The sequence below is a fragment of the Lepidothrix coronata genome, unplaced genomic scaffold (assembly GCF_001604755.1).
Source record: "Lepidothrix coronata isolate B3197 unplaced genomic scaffold, Lepidothrix_coronata-1.0 Scaffold369, whole genome shotgun sequence".
NCBI lineage: Eukaryota > Metazoa > Chordata > Aves > Passeriformes > Pipridae > Lepidothrix > Lepidothrix coronata.
Window position 1 is genome coordinate 39,249 of NW_016690549.1, and position 16,300 is coordinate 55,548.

Below are 16,300 nucleotides of genomic sequence, written 5' to 3' on the forward strand. Positions count from 1 at the left end.
CGAGCAGGGACCTGGGCGTGGGGTCATGGGGATGAGCAGGGACCTCTGTATGGGGGCACAGGGACGAGCAGGGACCTGGGCGTGGGATCAGCGGGGCCCAGCAGGGACCCCCGTGTGGGGACGAGCAGGGAGTTGTGCCCAGGGATGAGCAGGGACACATGGGGGGACTCACGGGGTCACAGGGACAAGCAGGGAGGGGCCTGGGTATGGGGTTAACAGGGCTGAGCAGGGACCTGGGCGTGGGATCAGCGGGGCCCAGCAGGGACCCCCGTGTGGGGACGAGCAGGGAGTTGTTGTGCCCAGGGATGAGCAGGGACACATGGGGGGACTCACGGGGTCACAGGGACAAGCAGGGAGGGGCCTGGGTATGGGGTTAACAGGGCTGAGCAGGGACCTGGGCATGGGGTCAGAGGGACAAGGCAGGGACCTGGGCAGGGGGTCATGGGGATGAGCATGGACCTGTGTATGGGGATGAGCAGGGACAAACAGGGACCTGTGCGTGGGATCACGGGGAAGAGCAGGGACACACACACACAGTGTCATGGGGATGAGCAGGGACCTGGGCATGGGGTCACAAGGACGAGCAACCACCTGTGTACGGGGTCATGGGGACGAGCAGGGACCTGTTCAGAGATGAGCGGGGACCTGGGCCTGGGGACAAGCAGGGACCTGTCCAGTGGGTCACAGGGATGAGCAGGGACCTGTGCATGGGGCCATGGGATTGAGCAGGGGCAAACACTGGGGCGAGGCACGCAGGGTGGGTGGGTGCCAGCACCCCTGGGTGCTCTCAGTGTCCCCTGGCCCTCGGTGCTCCGTAGGGATCCATGATCGACCGCATCGAGAACAACATGGACCAGTCCGTGGGATTTGTGGAGAGGGCCGTGGCTGACACCAAAAAGGCTGTGAAGTACCAAAGTGAGGCCAGGAGGGTGAGACGGACTGACGGCCCCGGTGTCCCCCCGTGTCCCCTCCATAGCCCGCAGTGTCCCCAGGGCACTCTTGGTGTCCCCCTCTGGCCCTCAGTGTGCCTGCCCATCTCCCAGTGTTCCCAGCATCTCCCTGTGTCCTCCAGCAGCCCTGAGACCCCCTTGTGTCCCCTAGCCACCCTTTGTCCCCCCCAGCCACCCTCGTTTCCTCAGCCACCTCTTGTCCCCCCCAGACACCCCCAGTGCTCCCCCAGCTGTCCCCAGTGACTCCCACCTCCCCCCAGTGACCCCAGCTGGTCCCCACTCCCCCCTTTGCCACCTCCATGGGGGGCAGGCAGCTCTGTCCCTCTCTGGGCTCCCCTCTCTCTGAGCTGGGGAGGGCTCAGCCCCTCCTGCCCTGTCCCGGGGCTCTGCAGCATCTCTGGCTCTTCAGGACCCCCCGGTGCCCCCCTCTGGTGTCCCCCCACGTGGCACAGGTGTCACCACCCCCGTGTCCCCCCTGTCCCCCCCAGAAGCTGCTGGTTTTGGTGGTGGTGGCCGTGCTCTTGTTGGGGATAGTCGCCCTCATCATCGGACTCTCAGTGGGGCTGCCCACGAAATAGCCCCAGAGAGGGGGGTCCGTAAGTTTTGGGGGGCAGGGGACCCTCCCTGTGGGGACAGGGAGTCCCGGGGGGCAGCAGGGACTGCTGGGGTGGTCCCACCGTCAGCTCCTGCTCAGGGGGGCCCCGGTGCTTTGGGGCTGTCGCGGGGCTGGGGGTGGTTTTGGGTCTGTGGTGCTCGGGGGCTCTGCATTCCTTGGGGGTCTGCAGCGCTCGGGGCTCTGCTGTGCTTGGGGTCTGTGGTGCTCGGGGGTCTTTGGAAATCGGGGATCCCTGTTGCTGTGGGGGTCTGTGCCGTCTGGGGAGCCTCGGGGGGCTGCCATGCTCAGGACATGTGGCTCAGGGGTCTGTGGCGCTCGGGGCTCTGCCGGTGTTTGAGGGGCTGCAGCCTCAGGGCTCCGAGTGGCTCGGGGCTCTGCTCTGCTCGGGGGCTCTGCTCTGCTCGGGGGGCTGCAGCGCTCAGGGGTCCCTGCTGCTCGGTCCTGGGGTGCCGGGGGCTCTGGAGGTCGGCTCCGTGCTCCCCACATCCCTCCCTCCCCACAGCTCCCCGCTGCACCCCCTCGTCCCATTCCCTTCCAGCCTCTCCAGCCGGGAGCTGACATCCCGCCTCTCCCTCCTCCAGACGCTCCTGACCATCCCAACGGTGTCACCTCCCGGCTGGATCCTCCCCGGCACCGATCCCGCCCGCTTCCCTCCCTGCCTTTCCCGGACCTGCTCCCCTCACCTTCCGTGTCCCGCTTCCCACCGCTGGCTCCGGCTCGGCACCGCCGCCTTTCCCTCCACGGAACACCCCGTCTCAGTTCCCCGCCGATCCCTGGGATCCTCCCCACGGGAAAGGGAGGGGACACCGCGGGGATGTGGCCGCTGGTGCCAGCGCGGGGTGACAAGGAGATGGATCCGAGGGCTGGACGCTCGTCCCGGTGGCACGCGGGATGGGAATGGGGACAGTGACCGGCGCCGCGGCGACCGTGGACATTTTAGTTCCCAATTCCAATAAAATCCCGGCTGATCCCTGCCCTGTGCCTCCTCTCCCTGCTGTCACCCCGGACACCCAAAGCCACCAGCCCGGCTCCGGCGGTGCCCGGGGCTCTGGGGGCTGTGACAGCCCCGTTTTTGTAGGAGATGAGGGGGGCTGTGGGGCTGGGGACACCCCAAACCCCCCGGGCTCTGCCCGGAGTGTCCCCCCCGCCCAAGTGTTTGGGTAAGTCACAGTTTGGTCACCTGTGCCAGCGGGACGCACCGGCACTGTCACCTCCCTGCGCGACACGCAAGCAGCTCACACCTGCCCTGCCACCTCCCCTGTCCCCTCCCAGCCCGTCCTTGTCCTTTATCCCCCTCCCCAGCCCCATTCCTAGTACCTGTCCCCTGCCCTCCTTCCCCAACCCCGTCCCTTGTCCCCAGCCCCATTCCTTTTGCCTTGTTCCCATTCCCAGCCCCGTCCTTGTCCCTCTCCCAATCTGTCCCCCTCCCATCCTTGTCCTTGCTCCTTGTCCCCCTCCCCAGCCCCATTCCTTATCCCTTATCCCCGTCCCCATCCCCATCCTTGTCCCCTATCCCCATCCCCATCCTTGTCCCCCTTCCCAGCCCCATCCTTGTCCCCTGTCCCCCTTCCCAGCCCCATCCTTGTCCCTTGACCCCCCTGCCCGGCCTGTCCCATCCCCTTCCCCATTCCTTGTCCCTTATCCCCCTGCCCATCCCTGTCCCCGTCCCCTCCGGTGTGTCCCCCCCTCGTGTCCCTGGCTCACATTCCCTGTCTCCCTGAGCAGAAGAAGATCATGATCATGTTGTGCTGCATCATCCTGGCCATCATCCTGGCCTCCAGCATCGGGAGCATCTTCGCCTGAGCCCCCCTCCCGCTGCCCTCCAGGTGACCGGGACAGGGACAGCGGGTGGCACGGGGGGTCCCCGCCTTCCCCAATCCCAGGGGAGCGGCTTTGGGCCTCGGTGGGGTTTGATCCAGGTGGGATTCACCCCCTCGGGTGTCGGGGAGGGAGTGGGAGCCACGTCCCTTTCCTGGGTGTCACCTCTTGTCCCTGTCACAGGTGGCTCTTCCCCCTCCTGCCCCCCGCCCGGATGATCCACGGGAGAGACCCCGGCCTGCCAAGCCCCTGGTCCCTGGAGCCCCGAGGACACCCCGACACGTCCCTGGAGGAGTGGAGCCCCCCTGCCGTGCTCCCCCAGTTCCCAGCTCCTCATCCTGCTCTCCTCGGGTGATGGCCGGTGGCACGGAGCGGCCGGAGGGGCCGTGTCCCTCTGCGGGGGGCACACGGGGGCTCTGCCTTGCTGGGATGGCCGGAGGAGCCTCTTCCCTGCGCTCGGAGCTCCTTGGATGTGCAGCCACCCACGCCAGAGCCTTCTTCCTCAATAAAGAGCTCACCCACACTCTGCCTCCTGCTTCGAATCCCGCCCCATTTATCCCCCAGGGTGGTCCCAGTTCTGTGTTTCCAGCTCCAAAACCCATGTCAGGATAAAGAGCCTTGTGTCTCAAACCACTGAATCCTCCAGGATGCTCCAAGTTCCATGATTCCACCTCCAAAACCCACTTCAGGATAGAGCCCAGCCATCCTTTGCCTCATCCCTCAGTCCATGAGGCATCCATTTATCCCCCAGGCATCCATTTATCCCCCAGGATGCTCCCAACTCCATAACCCCCTTCAGGATAAAGAATTCACCCACGCTCTGCCTCGTGCCTCAAACCCTGACCCATGGATTCCCCAGGATGCTCCCAGCTCCATGTTTCCACCTCCAAAACCCTCTTCAGGACAATGAACCTCATGCCTCAAACCCTGATCCATTTATTCCCTGGGATGCTCCCAGCTCCTGGTTTCCAGCTCCATAACCCACTTCAGTGCCGAGCCCATCCATCCTTTGCCTTGTGCCTCAAACCCTGATCCATGGATTTCCCAGGATGCTCCCAATCCCACGTTTCCAGCTCCAAAACCCACTTCAGGATAAAGAATTCACCCACACTCTGCCTTGTGGCTCAATCCCTGATTCATTTATGTCCCAGGACGCTCCCAGTCCCACGTTTCCAGCTCCAAAATGCACTTCAGGATAGAGCTCACCCATGCTCTGCCTCGTGCCTCAAACCCTGATCCATGGATCCTCCAGGATGCTCCCAGCTCCAAAACCCACTTCAGGATGAAGAGCTCGTCCATCCTCAGCCTGGATCCACGTATCCCTCAGCTCCACGATTCCAGCTCAGGACAAAGAGCCTCACGCCTCAAACCCCGATCCGTGGATCCCCCGGGATGCTCCCAGCTCCAAAACCCACTTCAGGATAAAGAGCTCATCCATCCTCAGCCTGGATCCACGTATCCCTCAGCTCCACGATTCCAGGACAAAGAGCCTCACTCCTCAAATCCCCCGGGATGCTCCCAGCTCCACAATTCCACCTCCCTGAGCTCAGCCGGGCTCTGCCTTGCGCCTCCGCCCCACGTGTCCCCCCGGGACGCTCCCGGCCCAGCATTCCCACCTCCGAACGCCAGCGCGGGCTCCGGCGTGCCGCTTTAATCCCGTGGGAATGCCGCCCGCGCCCCTCACACCCTGTGCCTGAGGAAGAACTTGCCCCAGTAGCGGCCCTGGAGCCGCAGGTCGTAGGGGCTCAGGTACTTCCTCATGCCCAGCATGTTGGAGGTGACGACGCGCTCGAAAGTCCAGGGGTTCTGGTTGTTGAGCCTCTTCTCCTCCTCCTCCCGGCGCATCTCCTGGAGGCTCTCCCGGCTCACGGGCACGGCCGGGAAGGGCAGCTTTTGGGCCACCTGGGCGAGGAAAGGCCGGACCTGGCCGAAGTGGCAGTGGCCGCCCACCTCGACGACGAGCCTGCCGCTGCGCACGGCCGTCACGTAGTGGTCGATGGGGCCCTTCCCGCCGCCCATCCGGTGGCCCAGGCTCTTGCGGGTCACCGGCTTGTACGGGGCGGGCACGCGCCACACGGCGAACATGGACTTGGGGTCGATGTGGCGCCCGATGGTCAGGCGGATCATCTCGAAGTGGCCCCAGTGCAGGTACCCCCCGCCCAGAGCCTGCGGGGAAACAGCGAGAGCCCGGGATGGGGGGGACAAACTGGGATATGGGGTGGAATAACTCAAGGATAAGGGGTGGGATAACTCGGGATATGGGGGGGGATAATCCGGGATGTGGGGTGGAATAGCTCAAGGATAAGGGGTGGGATAACTCGGGATATGGCATGGGACAACTCAGGGATATGGGGTGGGATAACTCGGGATATGGGGGGGATAACCCAGGATATGGGGTGCGGTAACTCAAGGATAAGGGGTGGGATAACTCAGGATATGGGGGGATAACTCGGGATATGAGGGAATAACTCAGGATATGGGGGGATAACTCGGGATATGGGGTGGGATAACTCGGGATATGTGAGGGATAACCCAGGATATGGGGTGGAATAGCTCAAGGATAAGGGGTGGGATAACTCGGGATATGGGGGGGATAACCCAGGATAGGGGGGGATAACCCGGGATGGGGGGGATAATCTGGGGTATGGGGGGAATAACTCAGGATATGGGGAGGATAACTTGGGATACAGGGGGGATAACTCGGGATATGGGGTGCGATAACTCAAGGATAAGGGGTGGGATAAATCAGGGATGTGGGGTGGAATAACTCAAGAATAAGGGGTGGGATAACTAGGAATATGGGGGGGATAACCCAGGATATGGGGTGGGATAACTCAAGGATAAGGGGTGGGATAACTTGGGATATGGGGTGGGATAACTTGGGATATGGGGTGGGATAACTCAAGGATATGGGGGGGATAACTCGGGATATGGCGTGGGACAACTCAGGGATATGGGGATGGGACAGAGGGAACTGTGTCCTGCCTGGGAACAGGGACGTTGGACAGAGGAAACCGTGTCCTACCCAGGGCAGGATAACTCAGGGATACGGGGTGGGATAACTCAGGGATAAGGGGTAGGACAGAGGGAACCATGTCTTGCCTGGGAACAGGGACATGGCACAGGGACAAAGGGTCCTGTGTTCTACCCAGGGACAAGGACAAGGGTGTCCATGTCCTGCCTGGGAACACTTAACCTGCGAGTCACACTCCTGAGCCCCTTCCCGGGAATGCTGGGGCGTTCCCAACAGAGGTAAATCAGTTTTCCAGAGCCACTCTGGCACCAATTCCCTCCAGTTCCTGGCCGTTTTGGGAGGGCTCAGCAGCACGGGGGGTCTCCACCCTGGGGGTTCCCACTCCTGCTCCAATCCCAGCCTCTGGAATTCCCCCCCCGGCTCCCTTCGGCGCTCACCAGGATCCCGTACTGCCCCTGGCTGAAGTCGGTGGCCTCCCGGGACGGCCCGCGGATGTCACGGAGCATCCGCGGCTCCCGCCGGACCTTGGGCACGGCCGGCACCTTGTCCATGAACTTCAGCTTCGGCTTCTCCGGGAAGGTGATTCCTGCCGGGACAACGCCGGGATGAGGATCCCCGGCAAGGCCGCGGGCGGAGCCCCGCGCCTCCCCTCGCCGCTGTACTCACCGCTGTAATCCGGCGGCAGCACCCACTTCTTGAGCCCCGCGCGGGGCATCGCCACTCCGCCGGGACCTGCGGGGCAGAGCGGGGGGGTCACGGCGGGGCCCGGCGCCCTTCACGGTGTCCGGGCCCGGGGTCACCCCCTCCACGCCCCGCCCGAGTCCCCGCCGGGCCGCCCCGGCCGTCCGAGACCCCCCCGGGCAGCGGGGAGCCCCTGGGAGCGCGGCCCGAGCCCCCCCGACCTGGCCCGGCCCGGAGCAGCCCCGGTAGCCGCCATCGCCACATCGCCGGAAGTGCCGCACAGGAGCCGCCATCGGTCCGTCCGCAAACCCGCCCCCCCGTGCCGCGGCCCGGCTGGGAAACGCGCCCGCAATATTAGTTCCGCCGCATCCCAGTTCCCCCCGCGCGTACCGGAGAGGGGGGACCGACCTTGGGTTTCTCCTCCGGGGGGGTCCCGGAGTCCCTCAGCGGCCTCGGGAGGTGCTAGAAGTGGTTTCCAGTCTTTGTGCTGGGCGACAAACTGCTTTTGTCGGGATAATAAAAGCCCGGAGTGCTTTGACTAGGATAAAGTTCCATTTTATTCCCAGTAGCTGGGTTCGGATTCAGGAACTCGGGATGGAAATGCTGTGGATCACACAGGGATGGTTTGGTGGTTGCCGAGCAGGGCTTGCCCTCCTCAAGGACTCCACAGTGTCCTATGGGACAATCCATGTTTTCCACGATAATCCATGTTTTCCAGGAGGTGACACCATCCTCCTCCTCCTCCTCCTCATCTCTGTGTCCTGCTTGGCTGGGAATTTTCCACCTCTTCTGCTCCACAGGGGCCTCCATTGCCCACCAGAAGCTCCTTTCTCCCCCCCACCCTGAGCCCTGGGGTGACCTGGGGCTGTGACATCACAAGTAGGGCTGTGACATCAGCGCGCCGTCGCCGGGCAACACTGGGAGCCACCCCCACCCAGCTCCCAGGGATATGGGATACCTGCGATCCCAACGGGATGGGGGGAGCCATGAGCGGCGTCCTGCCGGGCTCCCGGAGCAGCCGAGTGGCTCCAGCTGCTCCCAGTTCCCCCATGGCTCCCGCTCTTCCGGAGGCTCCCGTGGGCTCCATGCCATGCGGATGCGGCCCCGGCTGCTCCCCCTGTGCCACAGCGGCCCAGGAGCTGCAGGACCTGCTGGTGTCCGTGTGTGCCGGGAACGGGAGGTCCTTCCCGAGGGTTTCCCTGGCGTGGCAGGTGCTGTGGGAGGACCTGGAGAAGCTGGTGGAGCGAGGCCACCTGTACTGCTGCCTCGGTGATTCCTGCTGGATTCCAGACGGGAAAGGCCCCGCGGGCAGCTCTCCCTACTCCCTGGGAGACGCGGGAATGAGCAAGGCCAGCTCATCCCTGAGGGTGCACGTGGCCAGGAAAAGCCTGGAAGTCAAAATGGGAGCCTGGCCCATCCCAGTGGTGCGCTCCCAGGAGCGGGTGGAGCGGCAGGAAGGGTCATCCCAGCCCCCCAAGAGCCTCCGTTCCTCCGGAAGCCTCACGTGTTCCCAGGAGCGGGTGGAACGGCAGGAAGGGTCACCCCTGCCCTCGGAGAGCCTCCATTCCTCTGGCAGCCTCACTCCTTCCGAAAGCCTCTCCCTCTCCAAGAGCCTGAGCGATTCCTGGCGGGCTCCAGACGGAGAAGACGCCGTGGACAGCTCTCCCTGCTCCCTCGGAGCAGCGGGAATCAGCAGAACACGCTCGTCCCTGAGGATGCACGTGGCCAGGAAGAACCTGGAAGTCAAACTGGGAGCCCAGCCCACTCCAGTGAAGAGTTCCCAGGAAGAAGTGGCACAGCAGGAAGAGCCCTGGAGCCACCAGTGCCCAATCCAAGGATCCCGGGACGCTGCGGTGGTGCCAACTGGGAACACCCCGGGCTCGGTGTCGGAGAAGATCCTCCAGCAGCAAAGGGATCTGGAATTCCCCCATCTCCAGGGAGCTTTCCCAAGCTGGCTGTCAAATTTCAGGAGGAAGTTTCTCCTGGCAGTACAGATACTCCTGCAGATCCTGTGTTTGAAATAAATAAGGGTTTTCCCCAGAGAGCTGCCTGAGTGTTCCCACTGCGCTGGTGTTATTGGGATAGGGTTCCTTCCTTCCCAGCAGCTGGGTTTGGATTCAGGATGGGAATGCTGTGGTTTGGTTTCCCTCCTCAAGGACTATGCGGTGTCCCAAGGGACAATCCATGCTTTCCACTGGGACAGGGCTGGAACAGGGACAGGGGTGGGGACCAGGAGCAGGGCTGGATTGAGGACAAGTGCCCAAGCCCCTTGGTTTTCCCTGGAAGGAGGAAAGTCTGGAAACGAGCCCCATGTGTGTGCAGGGAGCGTGGGAATACCCAGCTTCCCCCTGGAGACCCGTGGCCACCACCCCTTCCACGGGGGTTAAAAAAAGCCACCAGTGGGGGTCATCCCTCCATCTCCATTATCCCAGGGGATGCTCCCAGGGGAGGGTGGTTTGTGCTCTTCCTTGCAGCCATGGCTTGGGCTCAGCATGGCCTGGGAAAGGGGGGGTCTGGGGGGTCTGGGGACAGGGACAGGGTAGGTCCCCCTGCCCTGGGCATGGTGAGAGGGACCACGGCCTCGGTGCCTGGGGCCACTCCCTAAAGGATCACTGCAGGGATTTGAGGTCCAGCTGAACCTCGAGCTCATCCTGGTGCATCTTGGGGTTCCCAAATCCCTGTCTCACTCCTCCTCCCCCTCACCTGTCACGTGTGGCCCCTCGTGGCTCTCGGTGACGATCCCGCTCCGTGTCCTGGGGAGCCGTGTGGCCGCTGGGGAGCTGATCCTGGGTCCTGGATGTGGAGTCACCAGTGCTGACAGGGATGGATTCCGGCTGGAGCACCCGCTCCTGGGCTGTGGGACCACCCTGGAGGTGAGAAACGGGGACACATGTCCCTGATGGAAATGGGCATGGGGTGGGAATGAGGGGACCCTGCCAGGGCTTGGGGCGGGGAAGGAAACCAGGTGGGACCGGTGTGGAGGGTCCCCCCAAACCCCCATCCCGGCCATTCTGAGAGCACTGCTGAGTGAGGGGTCACCTGAACCCTGGCCTGGGCATTCCTGGGTGCTGGGGCAAGGGGGAAACCCCCAGCCCCAAATCCAGCCCCAAACCCACTTCTTCCCACAGCTCCTCCCAGACAAAATCCGCTACGGGAACATCCTCCACTCCCACCCCTTGTCCAGGGGGCCTGTGGCTCGTGCCAGACCCTTCTCCCTCCCTATGGAGTGTAACTACCCCAGGTGAGCGGGGAGAACCCCCCCAGGAGCCCAGGATTCCCCAGCAGAGACCCTTGGGAGCCAGGGCTCTGAGTCCCACGTGAGCCCGCCGTGGGATCCATCTGGGAGGGATTTGGGAGGGAGGGTGTGGGGTTGTCTGTATCAGGATGGGGTGCAGGGGTGCCCTCCGTGCCCTCACTCAAGGATCCTCTGTGGCACAGGACAGGCAACATTTCATCCATCCCACCCGGATCCCCTTCGGCTCCACCGTCGCCCACCGGAGATGGCCGCGCTTCGCCCTGGCCATGTTTGACCGTGAGTGGAGGAGCCCTGGACCCCCTCACCCCGCAGGGCGGGACCCCCGTGACCCTCGGGGCACCCCCTTCCAGGTTCCTGCTCCTCCCGCCTGTCCCACCCCTCCTATTCCCTGGGTCAGCTGATCAACGTCCAGGCGTCCGTGGGCACCGACCCCTGGGAGCCCCTGAGGGTGTTCGTGGACCAGCGCGTGGCCGCTCCAGGCGTTTCCAAACGGCCGGAATTCCGCGTCATCGCTGACAACGGGGGAGCTCCGCGGCTGGAATGGGGTGGGGGGACCCTCTGGGGAGGGGGTGGCAGTGCCCGGCTCGCCCTGTGTCTCACCTAGCAGGTGCCTTCTGGATGGGCGGCTCGGCTCGGCCGCTCCCGCTTCCTCCCGCGGCGTGGAAACCACTCCCTCCGCTTCCAGCTGGACACTCTCCTCTTCCCAAACCTCTCCGGCAGCCAGGTCCGTGCCAGCGGGGGGGGCTGGGGGCGTGGGATGACCCCTCCAGAGCCTGGTGGAGAATCCACGAGGATGTTTGCCCCGGCAGGTCTCCCTCCGCTGCCACCTGCGGGCTGTGGCTCCAGGGGCTGGAAGCCTCTCTGGAAAAGCCCGTTCCAGCGCCCGGGAGGCATTTGCCTGGCACTCCCTGGATGCTGGATTCACTGGATTCGACTGTTCGTGCTGCGGGTCCCCAAAAGGCTGTGGGAGGCGTCGGTGTCTGGCTGGTGGAGGTGAGATGAGACCCCCCCCCCCTTGGCGGGCTTCCTGAGCCCCGCGGGGGCGATTCCCGTGCTCCATGAATCCATCCTCCCTGCAGGGCTCCTGGGAGAAGCCGGTGTCCACCTGGGGCTGCTCTCGGCTCGTCCCAGCCCGTCCCCAGCCCCTCGGGAGCCCACCCCGGCCCCCCCTGCCCGCCCCTCGGTGCCTGTGCCGCGGGGGGACCAGAGGGACTCAGGTGGGTGCGAGCCCCCCATGGATCCGGGGGAAGGGGGGGCCTGAGGGTCCTCAGGTACCCACGGTGATCCCCGGGAGGCCCCCTGCTCCCGCCGAGCCCGTCGCTGCGTGAGCATCCCTGTTTCGGGAATAAACGTGCGGAACTGCCCGAGGCGGTTGTGGATCCTGTGGACGCCCCGGGGGTGCTCGGTGCTCGGGGGTGGGGGGCTGTGACACGTCCCCACTGCCACTGTGGACCCCATAAAGTCCCACCGGGCTCCCTGGGGTGCTCTGGCGGGTGCTGGGAGCCGTGGGATAATTTGGGGAGAAGGGCAGGGCTGGGGTTCCTCGTGGGCGCCTCAGCTCCGGGATGTTGGGGGGGATATGGGCTGGAATAGGGGCACTGCTCCCCAGGTCCCAAAGCTGCTTGGGCACGGCGGGGCAGGTCCCGGGGCTGGGGGGGACATGGATCAGAGGGCCCCTGTGCCACTGTCTCACCTGGGGGACACGAGCTGTGCCTGTCACTGTGGAGTGCTGGGTGCAGGGATTTTGGGATACAGGACAGTATCTTGTACCCCCCTCGTTCCCAGGGCATTAATTCTTGGATTTGGGGTTTAATCCCCTGCCCGGAGCTCCTGGCTCCTTCTCAGAGCTGGACACCCTAAAAACAGGGGGCAAAGCCAGCACAGGGGGCAGTGGCTGGGATGAGTGGGGGGGGTCCCATCTTCCCTTCCCTCCTGCTCCAGGGAGCAGATCCAAGGAGGATATTCCGGACCATCCCTGTCTGGGGAAGGGGTACCAAGAAGATCCAGAGGGAATGGTGCCTGGGCAGTGCCCCGTGTCCCCCGCAGCCCCCCCTGGTCCCCCCCTCCTTCCCCCAACTCACCCGCTCCGCCGGGAGGAGCCGCAGGAGCTCTAATGGCCCTTGATGGATTTATTCTTCCAGGAATTCGCGGCGCGGCTTTTTTTTTTTTTTTTCTTCCTCCTTTCTCTCTTTTCATTTTTTTTCCCCCCTTTCTTTCTGAGCTCCTGTAAACACGGCCTGGAGCTGGAAGGGGGTGGGAGAGATGGGGGGACACAGAGCTGGGGGGGGGGGTTGGAGGGGTTTTGTGTGTCCCCAGAACCCTCTTTTCCTCCTCTCCCTTGGGTTGGGGATGAGCACCTTTCCCCGGGGGGGGTTTGCAACGTCGGACATCGCCCCACGGAGCATCTCCCTCTCCTGCCCCACGGAGCAACTCCCCGTGCCCCACGCGGCCGGGGTGCCCCACGGAGCATTTTCCCTGCCTCCTGCCCACCGCGGGGAGGTGGGGGAAATGCTCCATGGGGCATCTCCCCAGCCCCAGCGAACATCTCCCCCCGCCCCACACAGTCCCCCGGGGCATCTCCCCCCGCCCCACGCAGCCGGGGGACCCCACAAAGCGTCTCCCCCCACCCCACACGGGCGGGGTCTCCCATCTTCCCTGCCCCATGGAGCATCTCCCCTCACCCCCCGCAGCCGGGATGTTCCACTTTCCGCCCCCCCCATCCTTTACGGGGTGATTTCTGGGGGGGTTTTGGGGTTGGGCGGTGCCCGGGGGGTGTGTGATGCAGCCGCTGACGTCACGGCGCCCGGCCAATGGGCGGCGGGCGGGGCGGGGTGTGGCGGGCGGGGTGTGGCGGGGGCGGCCCCGGTGGGAGCGGGGCTGCTCCGGGGGGGTCCCGGCGCCCCCCGATCTCTCCATGCAGGGCATGGGGAGCCTCCGGCTGGGCAACCGCGCCGTCATGTACACGGCGGAGACCCTCTCCAAGGGCAAGAACCGCGTCATGGGGGTGAGATTTGGGGGAGCACGGGGTGGGGGGGCTCGGGACGGGGAACCCCTGGAAAACCCCCCCTCACCCCGTTCCCGGGGGATTCCCACCCTCCCGCCGATCCCTCGGGGGACGCTGTGGGATCAAGGCGCCCCCGCGGCCGGCGCGGCACTGGAGGAAGGGGGGCGGTGGTGAGTTGACCTCATTCCCGTCCATCCCGGTCCCCGCAGACCATCCAGATCATGACGGGATTCCTGCACATCGGCTTCGGGATCGTCCTGACCACGCTCACCAGCCTCTACACCTCGGTGTTCGTCATCGGAGAGATCCCGTTCCTGGGCGGCGTGTCGGTGAGCGCGGGGCAGCGGGAACGGTCCTGCCGGGAAGGGATCCCGCAGGGAAAGGATGCCCAGAGGGGAAGGAGTGCCCACCCTCCAGGAGGGGCATCCTCTGGGAAAGTTTGCCCACCGAGGAATTGGTGCCCACCAGGGAGCGATGCCCACAGGGAAGGGAATCCCGCCAGAGAGGGATACCTACCAGGAAAGATGCCCACCAGGAATGATGCCCGCTAGGAAGGGAATCCCACCAGGGAAGGACGGGTGCCAGGGAATGATGTCCACGAGGAAGAGAATCCTGCCAGGGAATGATGTCCACAGGGAAGGATGCCCACCAGGAGCAATGCCCAGTGGGGAATGATGCCCAGCAGGGAATGATGCCCACAAGGAACAGAATCCTGCCAGGGAATGATGCCCACCAGAGAAGGATACTCCCCGGGAAGGAAGGACACCCACCAGGGAACGATGCCCACCTAGGCAGGGAATCCCACCAGGGAAGGGATGCCCACCAGGAACGATCCCCCCTGGGCTCCCGTGGCTCCAGCCACTCCATCCCTGGGCACAGGGAATTCTGCCCCCCCAACTCCCAACCCAGGGGGGTGTCCCCGGGCAGCTCTGGGGGTGCCCCTGACCCCCCCTGTTCCCCTCTCAGTTCATCATCTCCGGCTGCCTCTCCATCGGCGCCGAGAAGAGCCCCACGGAATGCGCGGTGAGTGCCGCCGGGAACGGGCCGGGACGTCCCTCCTGGATCTTTGGGGGGGGTCTCCCGCCCCCCTGATCCCCCCCCCGGGCCCCCTGAGAGCCCCCGGTGCCCGCAGGTGAAGGGCAGCCAGACCATGAACGTCATCAGCGCCATCTTCGCCCTGCTGGGCATCGTGGCCTTCATCGTCGACCTCAACCTCAACGTGCTCTACCACTCCAGCCTCGACTACCACGGATACCTCGTCCTGGTAATCCCGCTTTCGGGAATTCCCGCCCCCGGGAGAACCCCCCCGGCGTGTCCCCCACCCCTCAGAGGGGCGTCGTGGCCCCCCCCAAAGGCGCTTTTGGGGCGGGGGTTTGGCGCGTCTGCCGGCGTTGACCTATTTCAGGTCGGTCCCTCGGGAGATGACTCACCCTTTGGAAGCATCCGCGAGCCGGAAAAACGGCGGGATGGCGGGCTCGGAGCGCTGGCGGAGCCGGGAGTGCGGCGGGAGAGGAGGGGGGAGCCCCAAAGCGCGGCGTGGAGTGGGATTTTCCTCCTCCCGGGCGCTTCCCGGGGAGGTGCTGATGGGGTTTTCCCCCCCCCACCCTGGAGCTCGCAGGGAACGGGATTTCCATCGTGCTCCTCATCTTCACCGTCCTGGAATTCTGCATCGCCGTGGCCACCGCCAACTTCTGGTGCCGGGCCACCCGGCTCAGCTCCAACGAGGTAAGGAATGGGATGAGGGGGGGAGGCTGGGATGGACACCCCCCCCGAAGCTCTTCCCTGTTATCCTGGCGTATCCCATGATCCCGGTTTCTCCCAGTCCATGCTGATCGTCCCCAGTGCCACCCGCGTGGACCTGGCCGTGCCACCGGCGGAGCTGCCGCAGCCACCCAGCTACACCGAGGTGATTCCCGATCCCAAGGAATACCTGGGATAGGAGCGCAGTCGGGATTGGGATGGCCCTCCCCACCCCGGAGCAGCATCCTATCCCTTCCTGTGTGACAGACCCCATCCCGCTGCCCTGGGAGAACACCCCATTCCCAGAGAGCATCCCGGAGCATCCACCTCTCTGCTCCGGGAATGGGGGAGGAGATCCCAAAATCCCGCTGAGGGGTCACCCCAAATCCTTCCCCCTTCCCAAAGCTCGCTCTCCTTCCAGCTGGCTGCTCCTGAAGTCTGACACCGGAATGGGATCCTGCCTCCATCGCTCCCAAATCCAGGGCTACGGCATCGTCTTCCCGCTGGGATACGCTGGTCCCACCCCTCCAAAAGCCAGCGAGCCCCCCCCAAATCCCCACTCTCCTGCCCATCCATCTGCCCCCGTGCCTGGTCTGAGGGGCATTCCTTGCTGGCTGCTTCGGGAAGGGGCTTCTCCGCGCGGGACTCTTGCGGAATTCCCGCCCATAAATCCCCAGTGGGATTCTGGGATTCACTCGTGTCAGGATTCAGGACTTCCCGGGGTTCCGGTGGCTTGGAGCGATCCCGACGCGTGGATCCACCGGACCGTCTACCTCGGCTCGTCCCGCGTTGGCTTGGTTTTATCTTGGGAATAAACGCTCGGTCCGGGCTTGTGGCTCCTGAATTTGGGAATTTTCAGCGCGGGAGTTACAATTTCACACCCCCCCAGACCTGCTCTCCGGCAGGAAAAGGGCTCATCCCACCTGGTTTGGGGGTACCTGCTCTCTCCCACGGGAATTCTGCCCCCCTAAGCCCCTGCTACCTGTTCTGTTTCCCAAGGGAATCCTGCCCCACTCTAAACCCCTGGGATTTGTTCTCTCCTGGGATTTGTTCTCTCCTGGGATTTATTCCACTCCCCTAAACCCCTGGCACTCGCTCCCAAGGGATTTTTGTCCCTGTGAACCTCCAGTGCCTTCTCTCCTGAGGTAATTCCATCCCCCTTAACCCCTGGCACCTGCTCCTGAGGGATTCTTTTCCCCCTAAACCCCCAGTGCCTGTTCCCGAGGGAATTCTGTCCCTTTAAGTCCCTCATACCCCTCTC

The 16,300-nt window shown here is 64.4% G+C and overlaps 4 protein-coding genes and 1 long non-coding RNA gene across 8 annotated transcripts in view; 2 read left to right on the forward strand and 3 right to left on the reverse strand.

Annotated features, from left to right (window-relative positions):
• Positions 1 to 4,054, forward strand: part of STX3 (syntaxin 3) — a 7,085-nt gene extending 3,031 nt beyond the window's left edge. Inside the window, exons 7-8 of the mRNA XM_017838920.1 lie at positions 819 to 929; positions 3,292 to 4,054. Of these exons, the coding sequence (XP_017694409.1) occupies positions 819 to 929; positions 3,292 to 3,369 (189 nt within the window). The 3' untranslated portion in view covers positions 3,370 to 4,054. The remainder of the gene's footprint in view (positions 1 to 818; positions 930 to 3,291) is intronic.
• Positions 4,055 to 4,302: 248 nt separating this feature from the next.
• MRPL16 (mitochondrial ribosomal protein L16) lies at positions 4,303 to 7,336 on the reverse strand. The gene is made up of 4 exons (XM_017838946.1): positions 7,261 to 7,336; positions 7,025 to 7,090; positions 6,796 to 6,944; positions 4,303 to 5,550 (listed from the first exon to the last, which is right to left on the reverse strand). The coding sequence occupies exons 1-4, from the start codon at positions 7,301 to 7,303 to the stop codon at positions 5,065 to 5,067; spliced, it is 744 nt and encodes a 247-aa protein (XP_017694435.1). The 5' UTR covers positions 7,304 to 7,336; the 3' UTR covers positions 4,303 to 5,064.
• Positions 7,337 to 10,895: 3,559 nt separating this feature from the next.
• LOC108509476 (collagen alpha-1(I) chain-like) lies at positions 10,896 to 12,955 on the reverse strand. Its single transcript, XM_017838921.1, has 3 exons — positions 12,377 to 12,955; positions 11,097 to 12,151; positions 10,896 to 11,004 (listed from the first exon to the last, which is right to left on the reverse strand). The coding sequence occupies exons 2-3, from the start codon at positions 12,083 to 12,085 to the stop codon at positions 10,896 to 10,898; spliced, it is 1,098 nt and encodes a 365-aa protein (XP_017694410.1). The 5' UTR covers positions 12,086 to 12,151; positions 12,377 to 12,955.
• Positions 12,951 to 15,862, forward strand: LOC108509493 (membrane-spanning 4-domains subfamily A member 12-like). 4 transcript variants are annotated; one of them, XR_001878628.1, is made up of 7 exons: positions 12,951 to 13,299; positions 13,509 to 13,628; positions 14,266 to 14,322; positions 14,432 to 14,563; positions 14,705 to 15,024; positions 15,122 to 15,205; positions 15,461 to 15,538. XR_001878628.1 is itself a non-coding variant. In XM_017838943.1 (7 exons), exons 1-7 carry the CDS (start codon positions 13,075 to 13,077, stop codon positions 15,479 to 15,481), a joined length of 753 nt encoding a protein of 250 aa, XP_017694432.1. In that variant the 5' UTR covers positions 12,951 to 13,074; the 3' UTR covers positions 15,482 to 15,604. The 4 variants fall into 4 exon arrangements, 3 of the variants coding, with proteins under 3 accessions (XP_017694432.1, XP_017694431.1, XP_017694433.1); XM_017838943.1 differs by having other exon boundaries at positions 14,911 to 15,024; positions 15,461 to 15,604; XM_017838942.1 differs by lacking the exon at positions 15,122 to 15,205 and having other exon boundaries at positions 15,461 to 15,862.
• On the reverse strand, positions 13,185 to 14,838 carry LOC108509497. The gene is made up of 3 exons (XR_001878629.1): positions 14,730 to 14,838; positions 13,816 to 13,911; positions 13,185 to 13,654 (listed from the first exon to the last, which is right to left on the reverse strand). It is a non-coding gene; the product is annotated as an uncharacterized LOC108509497 (long non-coding RNA).
• Positions 15,863 to 16,300: the final 438 nt, after the last annotated feature.